This window comes from Rhamphochromis longiceps, linkage group LG19 (assembly GCF_057381845.1).
Source record: "Rhamphochromis longiceps isolate RC_006_pf linkage group LG19, R_longiceps_female_GT1.1, whole genome shotgun sequence".
NCBI classification, from domain to species: domain Eukaryota; kingdom Metazoa; phylum Chordata; class Actinopteri; order Cichliformes; family Cichlidae; genus Rhamphochromis; species Rhamphochromis longiceps.
Genome location: NC_140575.1, coordinates 30,345,896 through 30,361,585, shown reverse-complemented (window position 1 = coordinate 30,361,585; position 15,690 = coordinate 30,345,896). Strand labels below are relative to the sequence as shown.

Here is a 15,690-nt window from a genome sequence, read left to right as displayed (position 1 = left end):
TTTTTGCGACTCCACTAGAAAAGCTTTGCACTATCTAAAGTTTAGTACTCGGTCTGTTGCAGCCCCTTCAATCATCCACAGTCTGCAACAAGCAGTTTTAACTCGCCTCTCTTTAAGCTCATTTTTCTGATTGGCTGCCCTTCACAAACTGCTTGATCAGTGCTCACAGCCAGAGCTGTGTGCATTGGATGACCATATTAGGAATATCTCTTCTCTCTGAAATCAGGATAGAAAAAAAACTGGGTGAAATTGAGTGCTTTGGGCAGTCTGAGCCCTAAGCTTTTGGCTATTTTGTACCTAGTCATTATATAAAACTTTGACCATGTTTAATGTGAGCACGCAGCACTGTAACAGCAGCCCTCAACACCTCCAATCCTGTATAATCATCTGAAGCCTGTTAGAATATTTATTCTTTAAGTGTCACATTTATTAACTTTAACTAATCGAGTTGTGGCCGATGACTGCCCCTCCCTGAGCCCGGTTCTGCCAGAGGTTTCTTACTGTTAAAAGGGAGTTTTCCCTTCCCACTGTCCCCAAAGTGCTAGCTCACAGGGGGTCATTGTAGGGTCTAACTTACAATATAATGCGCCTTGAGGCGACTGTTGTTGTAAATTGACACCATATAAATTGAATTGAAAGTTCAGTCCTTAAAAATGTAACCACAGTGTTTACAATAATACAATAATAATTTACTTTTTTAAATTAAACTTAAAAAGAAATTAAAAGAATAAATTCCTACTTCCACTTAGTGCTGTTTGGCCAGCTGAGCCATTCAACTTCAATATGAAATAATGTCAAAATGTTTGAAGAGAGAATTATCAAAACTTAGGGAAAAATCTTTTTCCCTAAGAAAATGGCTTAGACGCACTTTTCTGCTTTCCTGCAAAGTCATCTTCAAAACATTGTTACTCTTTTACCAACATCTTTAAATATCCAGACAGGGAAGGAGCCACCCTGTTAAATTTACTGAGATCAACAGCAGAAGGTTTAAGAACCGATAAATATGTGAGAATGACTCAGTTCTGTAATGTGTTTTACAGCCTGGTGGACTGCAGGTTCTTAATGTGAATGATGTGATGAGGTTAAAGCCAGTGCTTCCACACAGGGGTGCGGCTGTTTCTTTCTATCGGCTGATTGCAGCTGCTGCTTCATCACTTGCAAAGCCAACAAGCAATGTGTAGAACACTTCTTTCCAGACACCCTTTTTAACTTTTGCTTTTTAACTCCAGGGCGTGACGGAGACCAGCTCTGATGCATAATTCCAATTCAACAAGTTAAAATAAAAAGCTGCAAAAATTAGCTCTGTAGGGAATTTTGATGGGAATATTTTAGGAATTTTTCCAAAGCTCCTACAAAATCTGACATTCTGAATCCTTTTCAGTTCTCTTTTAGTTCATTAGAATCAGAAACTTTATTGTCATTGTCATGAGAACAACGAAATTAAGAATGGTCCCCGATCATTGCATCATCCCTAGCAATATCAAAATATAAATAAAACAATAAAATTCAATAAATAAAATAGATAGAATACTTAAAATACTAATAAGATATAACAGTAAAACATTCACATACATTCCCACACACATGCTTCAGACCGTGCATAGATTAACACAAGAGTGGCGTGATGGACATTTTTTTGTAGTATTCAGATGTGTTATTGCAGTTGGATAACAGCTGTGTTTGAGTCTATTACTGTTAATTAGTGGCAGCATTTACCCTGAAATAGCAGTTATACCACATGGACATAATGTAAAGACAATGTGATCTCTGCTGTCACAGGATCTCGAGCACTTGGGCTAAAAGTTAGTTTCTGGTTTTATTGTTGTTGGCACCAGTACAAATAGATTTGCAATTCTCCAATAAATCAATAATAGTTTGACTTTAATACAGCTTGATAGATATAGCTACTAAGTGATTGATTCACCGGTCAGACATCGTGGTAGGCTGCTCGTCAATGAACTCCTCGGGTGCAGGGACGAACATGCTGACTGTGCTCGGTGCTGAGAGGAGACTGGTCTTCGTAGGACCTACAATGGAAAAATATCAGTCATAAAAAACATTTCCTTTTCACCTTGTAGCACACAAGAAATTTGATTGAAGTTTAGATTCAGTGTATTTATTTAAATGAAAATATATTAGGATTAGCTCAAACAGAGATTTTCAAATGAGGGTACTAATACTGCCTGTAATAGGGCATGTACATAAGAGGGCTTTTATTGTAATTTAAAAGCCCTCTTGCATCATCATTCCTCTTACATCATTCCTAAAATAATATAACTAGTTAGTTTATTAGTTAAATAAAAAAGATGTAAATTTGATGAATCACATTTTATAGTCAGTTTTCAGTGTAATGGCTATAAAAACATATAAAAACATCACCATCTATTAGGAGGTGTTTTACTATCCTCTTCTTTTAATTTCAGTTAACTCTGGTGGGTGTCTGGTGTTCTTGCATGTGTTATTATGTCACTGTCTCCTCAAAAGGTTATAACTGAAAAATGTCCACAGTGACTGACCCGTCTCCCAGGTGCAGATGTTGTGTGGTGCGCTGGACTGATGCTCCAGCTGTCTCTTCATAAGCTGGCTCATGGTTAAAGCTCCCAGAGAGCCTCGTTTCACCTGCCGGTACTGAGCTAGAGGTCAGAGAAAGACAAGAAAACAGTACCTGGTTTTAACTGTCAGTATAACTCATTTCAGTCTAACCAATAAGGGTTAGACTTTAGGTCATTTAGCCCTAGTCCTGATTAACTAAACCATTATTATAACAGATTCAAGTTGCACTAGTTATAAATTAAAGCTTAAAACATTACATATTGGTATTTTTTCCTGTGTTGTTAAAAAATGTATATTATGTCATGTTAATTTAATATTTCAAGCTCCATTACAAAATTGTAAAAAGTGAATCAGAGACAAACATATAAATAATAGGTTATGGTATATTAGACATCGCACTAGTAATACACAAAAAACAATTTAACTGAAGTCGGTGAGGAGATGATGTAGTGAGTTTTTGGCTCCTACTTGACACTGAAGAGCGATGACTTGTTTCAGGTATAGCAGCTTCGAGTGTTGGTGCTGAGGCAGATTCTCGTGGCTTTTCCAGGGTAGACATAACTTTGTGATCTGCAAGGCATCAGAATATATACCAGAAGTCTTCCAACAATAATCAGTAATACAATACATAGATGTCTAACATTTTTAAGTGATAATTTAAGAGAAAAATTTTTTATATGAAGTTTAGCATGTTGTTACATAATCTCAATAGAGGCATGATTTGGTGCCATGTGGGCAATTAAAGTGCAATAAAAATCTGATTCAGTCTTTTACTTTTACATTAAAACCTCATTGTATAATTGGAAAAGTACACACACACACACACACACACACACACACACACATGAAAAGGGGCAATGCATGGCAAGAGTGGTTAGTATTTCTGGTAATGAGTGATGATCATTTCGCTCTGATGACAAAATAAGCATTTATTAATAAAAGAAATGCAAGAAAATTGATTTTTTAAAAACAACAATAAGGAACTAAAGAGATAAAATAATAAATGAATAATATTCAGAGTTAAAAGTTGTAAGTAGAGCAATGTACAAAGCTAATTTATAAATGGCTGGTTTAGGCAGCATCTCTGTAGGCTTACGTCACTAAGAAACAGCTGATGTGAGTCAGCCGAATATAAATAAACTGTGACAACACCTCAGGATTGTCTTTTTCTGGCTTAAAGTAGAACTTATGTGTAGTAAATCAGCTACAGTGCTTTAAGTTTAGCTGGAATTATTCTACAATAGTTTGATCTCTTAAAATATTCACTTTTGACCAGACTTGTACAAAAAGTAATAAATAAGATTTTACAAGATTTTCTTAAAAGACATTTTTGAAATCAACAACAGCACGCTCTGGTTTTTGTTCACGTGTCCTTTCTCTTTACCTGTTTCTGCGGTCTGCTCAGCACCCAGCTTGTCGAACGTGTTGAACGAGATGTCCAGGTATTCCCTCTGGATGGCGCTCACAGCTATCTTCCTCTGTTTACGCTGTCGGGGAACAATCTGGATTTTAAACTCAGCTTCATCGTTCTCATCTGCGTTGTCAGGTTTGGGGTCGCTGTCTGCTTCGTCGCCCATATCGTCCTCCTCTTCATCGTCTCCATCCCCTTCTTCTTCGTCATTGCTGTTGCTCTTGCTCTTCTCTGGTGAGGAAGGCGGCTCCGCTTTGTCTTCGGGGATGTCAAGGAAGATAGTCCTGCCAGAGGGACTGGTGCTGGGTCCTATAAGAGTCCTGATTTCTTCCGGGGTCGCACATGTGTCATCTAGCGAGGTGACAGGGACATGTGGGGACTTTCTCAGCAGGTCTCTCTTCTGCTTTAAGGTCATGGGGCTTTCATGGGAGATGTTCTCTGATCGGTCAGGGAGCTCCAGAGAGGTGCTGCGAGGCACACGGATAGGCTCCTTTCCTTCAAATTTCTGCTGTGAGCACCTCTCTCCCACCACAAGCTCTGGGGTCTTTTTGTCAGTGGAGCAGTCCTCCACACTCACCTGAACAACAGGGGACAGTCGCAAAGTGTTGCTGCTTGCAGGAGAAGCTGAGACTTTTGGACTCCCACTAAACTTGGAGCCTATGATGGTGTTAAGATCAAACTCCTCATCACTTTCCACAATCCTCAGAGGTGGTAGCGGTTCAAAGACCAAGGAGTCGCTGTCAGACATGGAGAGCAGCGAATGCTTTTCTGGAATTGAGGTGCAGTCAGAGGAGAGGTCAATCAGGTCTTGATCGTCCTTTCCCTGAGCTGATCCCTCTAAAGAGCTCTGATCTGTTTTGTCATCAAAAGTCTCCATGCAGCTGAGCCGGACCTCTGGTATGACGGGCTTGGAGATGTCAGACTGGCCACCTCGAGAGCCCCGTCGGTCCACGGGATCAACCCGAACTGAAGAGCCATCAGAGGATCCTATCCCATGATACCTGTTGTGGGGAGTAGTAGAGGATGGGGGCAGGACTACAGGGGGCACCTGCATGTCGCAACGATCAATGCAGGACTTGCGCCGATGTTCGTCCAAACTGAATAGAATGGAATCCGTGTTGGAAATATCCAAAGACTTCTGCTTGTGGATTGCCTGTAGCCTCTTTCTCCTGGTGCTCTCCTCCCGCACACAGTGCAGGATGCTATCCTGAAGGGCGCTAGCTTCACGGTACTCTGACAGCTCAATTTCACCTGATGCAAGGAAAGAAAATGAGACCGAATCACAAAAAAATATTATTGTATGATAAAGACTGAATCAATTTGCTTAATATAGAGCGCACTTGACATTGAAAGCCTCTGCCTCTTACTTCTCTTGGCATTCAGCTCTACCGGCTGGTATTTCACAGACTTGCTGCCACCAATTCTCTTCAGGCGAGCAAAGAAGGTCTGTGACTCCTTGTTAGCAGCACCAGTCGGCGTGTCATGGACGTCTGACTCATCAAATACACTGTCCTCTTCTAATGTGGAGAACAAATATGTGAAATGTACTTGAGCGCTGCATTAATGTAGCATTAAAAAGTCATAATCTGCCTGACTGAACAATGTCTTTTCCCTCCTATTCTAGCATAACGATCTATGACATATATCATATTATCATATTCTAATCATCATCATCATCTACTGCTGATACAGACAACGCATTTGCTACTTTTCCCACCTTTTTCTTTCTCGCTATAGCGGCTTATGTTGGAGTTGTCACTGTAGAGTGGTCCTGCTGTAGCATGGGGGCGACAGCTGTGATACTGTGCATTCAGTGTGTTGATGGTGATGTGGATCAAATGGAGGACTACTTTACTGCCATCCATATCTCTGTAAGGGTACTATGGTGCATAAAAACAATGTAAGCTCATTTTGTACAAAAGATTGAAGAAAATATGTCACGAAAACATAAAAAGAAATATCTTAGAGGTTAGGTGGCATTATGTAGCAGACTCAATGTACAGTTATTCATGCAATAAAAAATATTAAGTACCTTGTAAAGGATAACAAGAAGTGCTTTGAGCCACATCTGCCGAATGTGTGGTTTAAGGGCCCACAGGGAGCAACGAGGAGGCTGCTGAAAATAGTGCCTCAGCTGGGGACATGTGCAGTACTTCAACACCTGGACCACAAGAGGGAGCAGCTGCTTTCCCAAACCGATATTGTAGTCCAGTACCTGTGAGCAAATAAGTTAAATTCACTGGCAGTTGCGACGTTCAGGTACTCTTTCGCAATAAGCCTAATATGCAGGTGCAAACATTTGATTATATTTCAGTTACTTGTGCAATGCCAGCGATGAAGGCGTTGAAGCAGGTGGAGGTGCGCATCTTCTGAGGTGCAATCATGAAACAGCCTTCCTGTTGATCATACCCCAGCAGCACATACAGATGACGCTTCACTGTGTTGAAAGCCTTGGCACTACCAATATCTGCCTCAGCACTGCTTTGGTCTTTGGCCATAAATTTCATGAGGACCATGATCAGCTGGTGAACCGTCTGGTGATCAACGCCAGCGTTCTCAGGGAGCAGGTCTCTGATGATGGTGTCGTCCTCGGGAGAAGGGGTCTGGCCTGCAAGAGGGGCTGAAGCGTCAGGGTTAAAGTGCGGGAGAAAACGTGCTGCAGACAGGGAGATAAGATGGGGAGAGGGTAGGGGTGCGGTAGCAGGGAGGATAACAACACAGAGGTGGAGGGGTGTCAGCTCATCCTGTCCATTTCTCTGCCAAGAGAGTTGGAGCTATTATCATGCTGTATACATACATCACTACAATGTGTTCATGGAATATGTAAATGGGGTAAACGCACAACAGACTGTCTAGTTTTTCGTTCCGTGTCAGGATTGCTTTAGCCCAGAAAGTAGGATGAAAGAACAATGACTGCCACTATAGACCAAACATTATTTTTTATGTACAATAAAGTGCAAAACTCTTCAGCCACCGCTCATTTCTTTATATTTTGCAAAGAAAATAGGCACAGTGACTTATTGAAATATGTGAAGTCATATACACGGAAATAAAGTTTGTCAAACTCTAACAAGCTTGAAATTCAATATTTGGTATGACCACCTTTATTCTCCACCACAGTCTAAACTCTCTTATGGAAGTTTTAAGTAGTCTTCACAAATAGTTCTCCGGGCTTCTTGAAGGACATTCAAAGCTCTTCTTTGGATGTTGGCTGCCTTTTGTTTCATTCTCTGTCAAGATGATGCCACACCGTTTCAATAATGTTGAAGTCCAGGATGTGTTCCACTGTGTGTGTTTTTTCTATGCAGGTATGCTTTTACGGCACTGCAAATATCTTTGGGATCACCGCCATGCAGAAAATAAAGCTGCCAATCAGATGCTTTCCAGAGCATCCAAATCTGACAACACTTTTCTGTGTTCATAATTCCATCAATTTTGACAAGATCCCTAACGCCACTGGCTGAAATAGAACCCCAAGCCATGACAGGGCACCATGTTTTACAGATGGCTCTTGTACCTCTCTCCCGCCTCCTCCACAGATGTTCACCATATTAAGGATTCATCACTCCATAAGTCGTTGCTACTGATTCTAAATCCACTTCTTGTGTAATTTGGCATAGTTACTCATAGTTAAACAAGTCTTTTCTGCATGTTTAAACTAAAGAAATAGGAACAAATTAGGTGTTTTTGCACCAGGCTACAGGTAACAAAGTGCCTAAAGATAGAATTTAAAATTGGTTCTTTGCTAATTTGTTGGTTATGTGTAGACACAACACTAGTTCATCATGTCTTTTTTATGCTTGAATGATTCATAGATCATTGTTACGTGGCTTAACATACTGTATATAAAAAAACTAAACATTCATCTAAAAATGGCCGTGTACAAGGGTAATGAGTAAAAGATCTTTCAAAGCAAACGTTTGAAAGACCTTCAGAAAGCCCGGAGAACTATTGCTCAAGAGCACTTTAAAAAATTATTGACCGTCCAGGTCCTTGGAAGCAAAATACAAGGAAATGAGGGTTGTGTTGAGAATTTTCAACAATACTGTATAATACTAAATATTTAATATTTGAACATAGTTTTCATGAAAGTCTTACTGTACTTTTTCTCCAATATGATGAAGACTTGGAATGTTATTTACCTGGCAGGACTTTCTCTATCATATCTCCCAGTGTCGGGGCAGAGAGCTCTTGCCTCGTAAGCCTTAGAGCTAAAAACCACATATGAAGAGCAAGATTTAGGAGAGCGTACATGGGAGGTAGCACAGGACACATGTCTGAGCTTCATCATCTTCCAACACATATGCGCACACAAAGAGACGCGTATACTTTTGATTTAAAGGGCGTGAAATCCAAATGTTATAAAGATTGAGGGCATTTGGATCAACCAGATAAACCTGTGTTTGAAGGCAGCACGAGTATCTCAGAAACTCAGACAGCCTTCTGTGGAGAGCCACAGATAAAACATTTAAGTGAAATGAGCGTCGGGAACATATAAGTGAGGAGAGAAACATTAGGAAAATGGAACAGGACCTTGGTCAAACAGTATTTGCAAATAGAAAAGGATTCTTTTTTTTTTTTTTAAAGGCAATGATCATCACTTTGTGACAGAATCTATAATGGCAGGTCATTTTCCAAATAGAAAGTTGTTTTTTTATAGACTTCTATGTCATAGCATGTGAGCCAAAGCACTTAAAAAAGTCTCAAATGCTATTTGCAAACACTTTTTAACAACAGACTTTTTAAGACAGGTTAGAAATAAGACTGACAGCCTGACAGCTGATGTCTTCTACTCACGTAGTCGGTTGCTCAGTGACTCAGGGAGTGAAAAGGCTCTTTTAGACTGGGCGTCCGTGCCTCCTTTTACACTGTCACGGAGGGAGCGCACACTCTTCTGCTGATTCCTCGCGAAACGGGCCCGTCGTATCTTCCACATTGCTGTATCACTGAGGTTAGCTACATTGGTTCGTACAGCTGTAATAGCTGTCAAAGAAACAAGGATTGCAAAGCTTACTTGAAGCACTGTTAAGTTGTAAATCTTCTCTTACAGGTGTAAAACATCTGGATGGGGACATGGCAGATACATACTAGTAGGGAAGGGAAACTCTTTGTTGCAGTCCAGGTGCAGCTGAGCCTCCAGAGATAATGTTTCAAAACGGTTGACGAAAAACTCCCAACTAAGCGCGGGGATATCTTTCTTCAGAAAGTGCAGGAGTAGGAGTTTACTGAGAATAATGGGACGATCTCTCACCACAGTGTCAAATTGGAAATCCAGACACAGGCATAAGCCCTAAAAATGCACAACAAGTACAATCCCTTTACATAGAAAATCCATAAATAAAATTTACAGCTTTCAACACATAAATACCAAAACTATAATTAAATGCACACCAACACACCCTGTCTTAGTGAGAATGCTTAATTTATTTATCCTTCACGCGAAAAATAAACAGAAATTTTGTTGCTAAAAACAAGAGCAAAGTACCTGAAGGGATGGCCTCTTGATTGTGTCCAGTAGCAGCCTGGCCCTGGTGGCCACAGCAGGGTTGACATCCTCCACAGAGGCCAGGAAGCAACAGAAAGCGTGAGCCAAGGCATACTTCAGTAGGTGGTTTTTTGTCACTGCACCAATGTCCAGGAAACGACACAGCACTGCTACCTTCTCGACTGAGAGGATTTCGTGAGAATAGAGAAAGAAATGAATTACTGCTGCAGACAAAGACGGAGCAAGTGAGCTGCCAGATGTCTTCATATAATTCCATGATTCAATAAACAGAATCAGCCCAGAGGTCACAGAGGAAGATGACTGAGATGAGTTAATGTTTTACTAAATATTTGTCTTCGCACAATGTGGTGGTAAAACCAAATGCTTCTTTTTTTTAGCAAAGGCGATGCTTTCAATAAATAAAGTGATTTACTTATCATTCCTCAGATTAAAATCTAAAAATAGACGCTGCACTCTTATACCCATGAGCTCTTAGCCAATGTGGTGTTGAGTGCTAGGTGTCGGTGTGGGCGAGTGTGGGACCGTGCAGTGAGTCAGAACACTAGTTGACTTCATTTAGGAATATATTACATGCATGTGTAGATTTATACCAATATTTCTACCCTACTAAATGGATATAATAACATTAGAAGTGCTCATTGGTCATGACACAGATCAACAGCATCGCAAGCTGACATTGTGATGCATCAGTTCACTACTTGGACAGAGCAAATAGCTCCTCTCTGCTAATCACAATGTGAAAAAACCCCTCATTAATCCCACAATTCCTCTTTGCTGCCTGTACCAAGGTAACCATGGCAACACATAGGGGAGATGTGGGCAGGCAGTGGTTTGGGAAGCCTATTATATAAGCAGATCCTCCTCTCCTCTTCCTGGCGATCCTCATCATTTACAATCGCAACCACAAAGACAAACCATTAAGCCAAAGATATCCATTTTTGATGATCATATCTGCACATGAAGCCGCAAACTGTCTGCGACCATCCTAGGAAGACACGGAGTCTGAAATTTAACGCTGTTACTTTATGACTCACCGGCTTCAAATCGTATTTTCCAGTCTTTGCTGTTGAAGTTTGTGTTGATGAGATTCCAAAAGATGTCTGCCCCGTGTGACAAAGACAGGGCGTGGAGAAGCTGCGGCACGGCCAACGAAGCCAGCTGGCAAAACTCTGATTTCAGCATCGACCACAGACTGAAAACAGAAGAGACAGAAGCACAAATGTCACTTAAGGAGTTAGCACAATTAAAAGCTGTAAACAAAAGCATGCATGAGTTCAGTGTTTTTTCTGCATGAGGAGGAGTGTTCTCTGGACACACCAAGGGATGAGCATCTTCTCCTGGATGTAAGCCAGAAACTGCGGGTGATCCTTACAGGCGAGGTATAAACACTCTCCGTGAAGACACAGGATCTTCAGGCAGTTCAGCATGTTGAACAAAATATCAGGCTCCTCAAACTTTGACATTTCCTGAAAATGCAGAAGACGTGTGTGACTCGCAGTGTAACACATATGCACTCAAATAAATCGAAAGAAACATTTTTGAATGCCTCTAGTCTTTGATTTGATATGCAGTTATTCAGACCAAGCACCTGCAGAATGGTGTATATGAGCTTCAAAGACACAGGGAGCTGCTGGTAGGAGAACTTCTTATCAGAGTTATTCTTCATTGCTGGAAAGAAAGAGAAAAAACAATTGAACTTTTAATTTTGCCTGTACTGTGGCAAAAAACAAGGAAATAGCTCATCCTGTTCTGTCCATCAAAAACAATATCTACCAAGCCTTCCTGCATACTCACAATATCTCACTGGGTTTCTGAAATTTTCTATGGCTTCATGTATATCACTGTTTCTCAGATTTGGTATCAAACTGTTAAACTGCTAAACTGTATTAGTAGAAGTCAAAAGTCACAAGCGTCAACTAGCTTAGATATACATCAAGTCCAAAATCCAGTTAAGTTAAAGTCCAGTTAACCCTTAAAGGATGATTGGTATTCATCTGGCAGGTATTATTAATTTAAACATCAAGTTTTAAGCAGAACTGATCGATACACACCTGCGTGAGCAGGAGATTGGCTGCTGGGGTTGTCGGTGTGCGTGCCACTCGGGTTGTCTCCTTCCTTGCTTTCATTCTCCACCCCGATGGAGAAATCTGGTGGAGGGGTAAGCAAGGTTTCCTCCAAACAATCTGTGGGCTCCTGTGGAGGAATGAGACTTGTTGGAGCTGAGTGAAAGGCATGCTTTATGTTGTGTGTTTACTCCAAAACAAAGGTAGCACAATTTGACACAGTGTTGTTTTTGGCGCTGTGGTTTGGGACACGTGGAGCTACATGCACTCATTCCAAAGCCCTGCCTGCCAAATGCACAAGGTTAATTCAAAGTTGATGCATAAAAATGCATGCTGTGTGTCTCACCACCAGGCGTATCTCTTCCCGGGGGGTCAGCCTCTCCAGGAGCTCACAGCCCAGCTGGTAACACAGGATGCTGGATTGGCACAGGCTGCACTCTAGGGCCTTCTCATCCTTCTGGCAGGTGTGTGAGCCACCCCACGGGGCCTGGAAGACATTGTTGATGATGCCCACGATATCCTTCCCCAGGCTGCTGTCTAGACCCAGCATCACACCGTCATCCTGGAGCTCCATCTGGGACAGCGGGGGGGAGACGACCATAAAAATAGAGGAACAAAAATTAGAGCACGACACACAAATCTCAAGATCCCACCGGTGGGTATTATTATCATTGTATAGTGTGTATGTGTCATTTTTCTCTACATGAATGACTGAGAAGAGTGACTCGCTTAAACTAGACTGTATAATGTGAGAATGGCTGTACAATAAGAAGGTTTATAACATGAGGACACACAAAAGAGAAGCATCAGAGACAGAACTTTAATCACAATTATAGGTTTTCATCAGGAAGGTGGTCACCTGCTTTAAGATGAGGTCAAACATCAGAATGAAACAGCCAAGGTTCATGTCATCGTCATCACAGTCCAGGTCCAGGGCGCAGTGACCAGCGGCATGACCCAGGTTTTTAAAAGGGCTGCAGCGAAGAGGGCTGCGGAAGGGGCTCCGGAAGGGGCTGGGAAAAGGGCTGAGAGTGTTGTGCTGGCCTCGACGTCCTGGATCTGACACCACACTCACCTGTGAGAAAGGAGAATAGTCATTAAACTGAAATATGTGTTTCTCTTCAGCTGTTAGGGTCACGTTAAAATGAGACAGAAAGCGTTGCGAGGCTGTAAATGTCAGTTAGACTTGTATATATCAATATGCATCACATACCTTTTTCATTATGTTATGTTACATTTTATTATGTGGTCCACAAACAAAAGTGTAAATAAAAGATCTATTCTAAGTAATAAAAAGGCAATGCTTGCAAATATTTGAAAAAAAGCTGTCAAAATATTCTAAACTGAGCATTTGCGGCTTTTATACAACAATTACGCCGTGCTCGAAGCTACGCCTTCTCCTCATTCCTGATGTCTCTGTGTTTATGTCCATCTTCGTCACTTCTAATGTTGTCAGCTCCCTCTCTGTGTGTGTTTATGTGTTTCTGCCAGAGTGTGGTGCTCCAACTCTCTTACTTTAATGCCTCATCTGCACAACTGGGAGCCATTCACTAATCGAGCTCACGCAAGTATATAAAATCTGCCAGACTGTTCACTCAATCTCATACACAATGGCATCATGAAACCTTGTAAACTGACTCCTAGTGTATTCTCTTTAACAGTACAAATGATATATCTTCTCGTAACTCAGGCACACCAGCTCATGCTCCATGCACAAGCTGCCCTCAGCAGCCTGACCTGCCCTCTGTTTAACAAGTGCTACAGCAAGCTGTGTTCGCTGTGTACAGCAAACACCATCCTGACAAAAAGCAAGGTATGACAGCAAATCTCACAAAGCATGTTTACATCTCCTAAAGTTAAACGTGAAGTAATACAGCAGGATCAGCCATCTGTGCGGATGTGTGGGTGTCTCTGAACATAAATTTATATTACAGCCAAATTCAATTAATCCCTTGAAGAGAGCTATATTTAGATATTGATGGTTGCCATGGTAACATACAGTCTATTCCAAAATGAACAGTGGGAAATAGAACCAAGAAGAATAGAAACGTGTACACCCCTAATCCAAAAAACACATCGACAGACAAAGCCCTAATAATAGCTATTCAGCTGATGATCTGAGCACAGTGAGGTGATGTGTTCTGATCTGTGTTGTTGTCAACAGCCACTGAAATGAATGGCAACAAAAGGCTGAAAATGGGGATTGATGTCTTTTGTCTTATTCTTAGGAGTATTTTTAGCATTGCGGTCCTCCTCACCCTACGAGCTCCAGTGTTGCCAGTCAGATCTGACGCGCGTGCCTTCCTCTGATTGGCCAGTTCCTTCAAAGAGTTCACTCCATCGGAGAACATCCCAATCAGCAGCTGAAGAGGCACCACGATGTCCAGCTCCGACAGCACCTGAGCTCCAACGAGACACACAAAAATGTGGATCATTTATTTATACTTGCTACTTGTGTGGTCTAAATCATAAACCAATCAGTCGGTGATAACCATAACCTGAACCCTATGGTATCAATTCTATAAATAGTTCTGGAGACAAACAGCCATTCAACTAACACACAGGATTTTTTCCTTTTCTCCAAAACATAGGGTTAGTGTTAGAAGGCATCACAAGGTTAATATACTTCTCACAAAGTAAATAGATTTAGTGTTATTACTTTTTGTCATCCTTAAAACCATACACTTGTACATGTCTGCATTACAGTTATTTTGAATGCATGCAGGTTTATAACTCTAGTCTATTTTTTGGGAATACTGGGCGGCGTCAGTTAATACCTTAAAAACTTTGGCTAGTAATATAAAAGCTCCGTATTTGGCAGAAAATTAGACTGCTGCCTGTGTGACTTTATCACACCACATGCCGAGAAAACATTAAACTGAAGCTCAACTTCTGTATTTGCTGTGAACGTGACCTATTTACTCCAGCTAAATTAATACAATCTCTTGATCACAGTTGTGAGAGAAAACTTGAAATTGATCCATGTATACAGGGCGGCAAGCTGTGAGTGCATATGGGATGAAAGGCTAAATCCCTCCTATCTCCATCCGTCTCATTCTGTGACCCAGATCCATATTCAGCAGGGCCCCTGCCCAGACTCTCGCACTCTACGACAACCTGTGCAATTCACACTCACTGTGGATAGAACGGCGGGATGAGAACTTGACACAGGACGGCGTGTTTCTGTGTGCTTTCGTGTGTTTGTGTGTGCATGCTTACATGAAGCCACAGCAGAGCCTGCTCTTGCACAGACGCGGGGTAGCCAGAGAATCTGCAGCTGATGAAGCCAAACATTTCCTCCATAGAGAAGGGAAGTGGGCACAGCTCAATATCAAACATCTTGCTGTGAATAGAATAACAGCAGTACCATATAAATTCATCCACATAGCGATCCTTTGATACTGTTACACAATGAGTGATGCTAACTTGTAATATTTTAAGTTTTTTTTTTAATTATTATTATTGTGCTGCAATTTTACTGCAAGCATCTCTGCCCACTGTATGCAATATATGCCATGAACAGTTAAGGGAGATGGATATACCTGAGCACTTCCCGGAACTCTTTGAGCTGGTTGTCGGGCACCTCAGTACGGATGGCCTCCAGCCACTCAGGCATAAAGCACTCCCACAGTGGCTGACTAATGACGTTGTAAGGTATTAGACACAGGATGCGGTTCAGACCCTCTTTCAGCTGTGTCACTGTGCTACATGACTTATCCCAGTAACCGCCCACCTGAGAAAAATGTGCATAGACCAGTTTAGACCAGTGAAAACTCTCCTTCATGTAAGGTATTAAAATCCTATGATCTTATGATGATGCTGTAATATCTTACCCTTGCAAATTCTACAGGTTTGGGCAGCAGGCACATGACCATGACATCAAAGCGCACTTCACACACTGTCTTTAGCCACTTTGTGACAAACTGGGGCTTCAACTTCTCCACTAGGCTTCCGACTTCGTCGTCCATCATGTAGGCGGTGGAGTGAAACCACTGGAAGACCATGCTGACCAGCCGAGCCAGACTCTCTGTGGGCGTGTTCTCATTGGGTGTGCACAGACTTACCTGCAGATGTGAACAAAGAAACTCGGAAATTGAAAAGAGAAGTGATGAGAGGCAATGTGCCATACACATCGTTTTTGCCTGCTCCCTGTTACT

At 41.6% G+C, this 15,690-nt stretch overlaps 1 protein-coding gene across 1 annotated transcript in view; it reads right to left on the bottom strand.

The window, feature by feature from the left end:
* unc79 (unc-79 homolog, NALCN channel complex subunit) overlaps positions 1-15,690 on the bottom strand; it is a 35,509-nt gene that overhangs the window by 8,370 nt on the left and 11,449 nt on the right. The window contains exons 14-35 of the mRNA XM_085391681.1: positions 15,367-15,597; positions 15,076-15,266; positions 14,753-14,876; positions 13,792-13,932; positions 12,393-12,608; positions 11,880-12,107; positions 11,522-11,663; positions 11,059-11,138; positions 10,788-10,936; positions 10,505-10,662; positions 9,450-9,631; positions 9,053-9,254; positions 8,762-8,947; positions 8,107-8,175; positions 6,283-6,620; positions 5,997-6,179; positions 5,682-5,844; positions 5,332-5,481; positions 3,938-5,215; positions 3,022-3,123; positions 2,517-2,633; positions 1,925-2,027 (exon numbers count right to left, since the gene is read on the bottom strand). Coding sequence (XP_085247807.1) covers positions 1,925-2,027; positions 2,517-2,633; positions 3,022-3,123; positions 3,938-5,215; positions 5,332-5,481; positions 5,682-5,844; positions 5,997-6,179; positions 6,283-6,620; positions 8,107-8,175; positions 8,762-8,947; positions 9,053-9,254; positions 9,450-9,631; positions 10,505-10,662; positions 10,788-10,936; positions 11,059-11,138; positions 11,522-11,663; positions 11,880-12,107; positions 12,393-12,608; positions 13,792-13,932; positions 14,753-14,876; positions 15,076-15,266; positions 15,367-15,597 — 4,733 coding nt within the window. The remainder of the gene's footprint in view (positions 1-1,924; positions 2,028-2,516; positions 2,634-3,021; positions 3,124-3,937; positions 5,216-5,331; positions 5,482-5,681; positions 5,845-5,996; positions 6,180-6,282; positions 6,621-8,106; positions 8,176-8,761; positions 8,948-9,052; positions 9,255-9,449; positions 9,632-10,504; positions 10,663-10,787; positions 10,937-11,058; positions 11,139-11,521; positions 11,664-11,879; positions 12,108-12,392; positions 12,609-13,791; positions 13,933-14,752; positions 14,877-15,075; positions 15,267-15,366; positions 15,598-15,690) is intronic.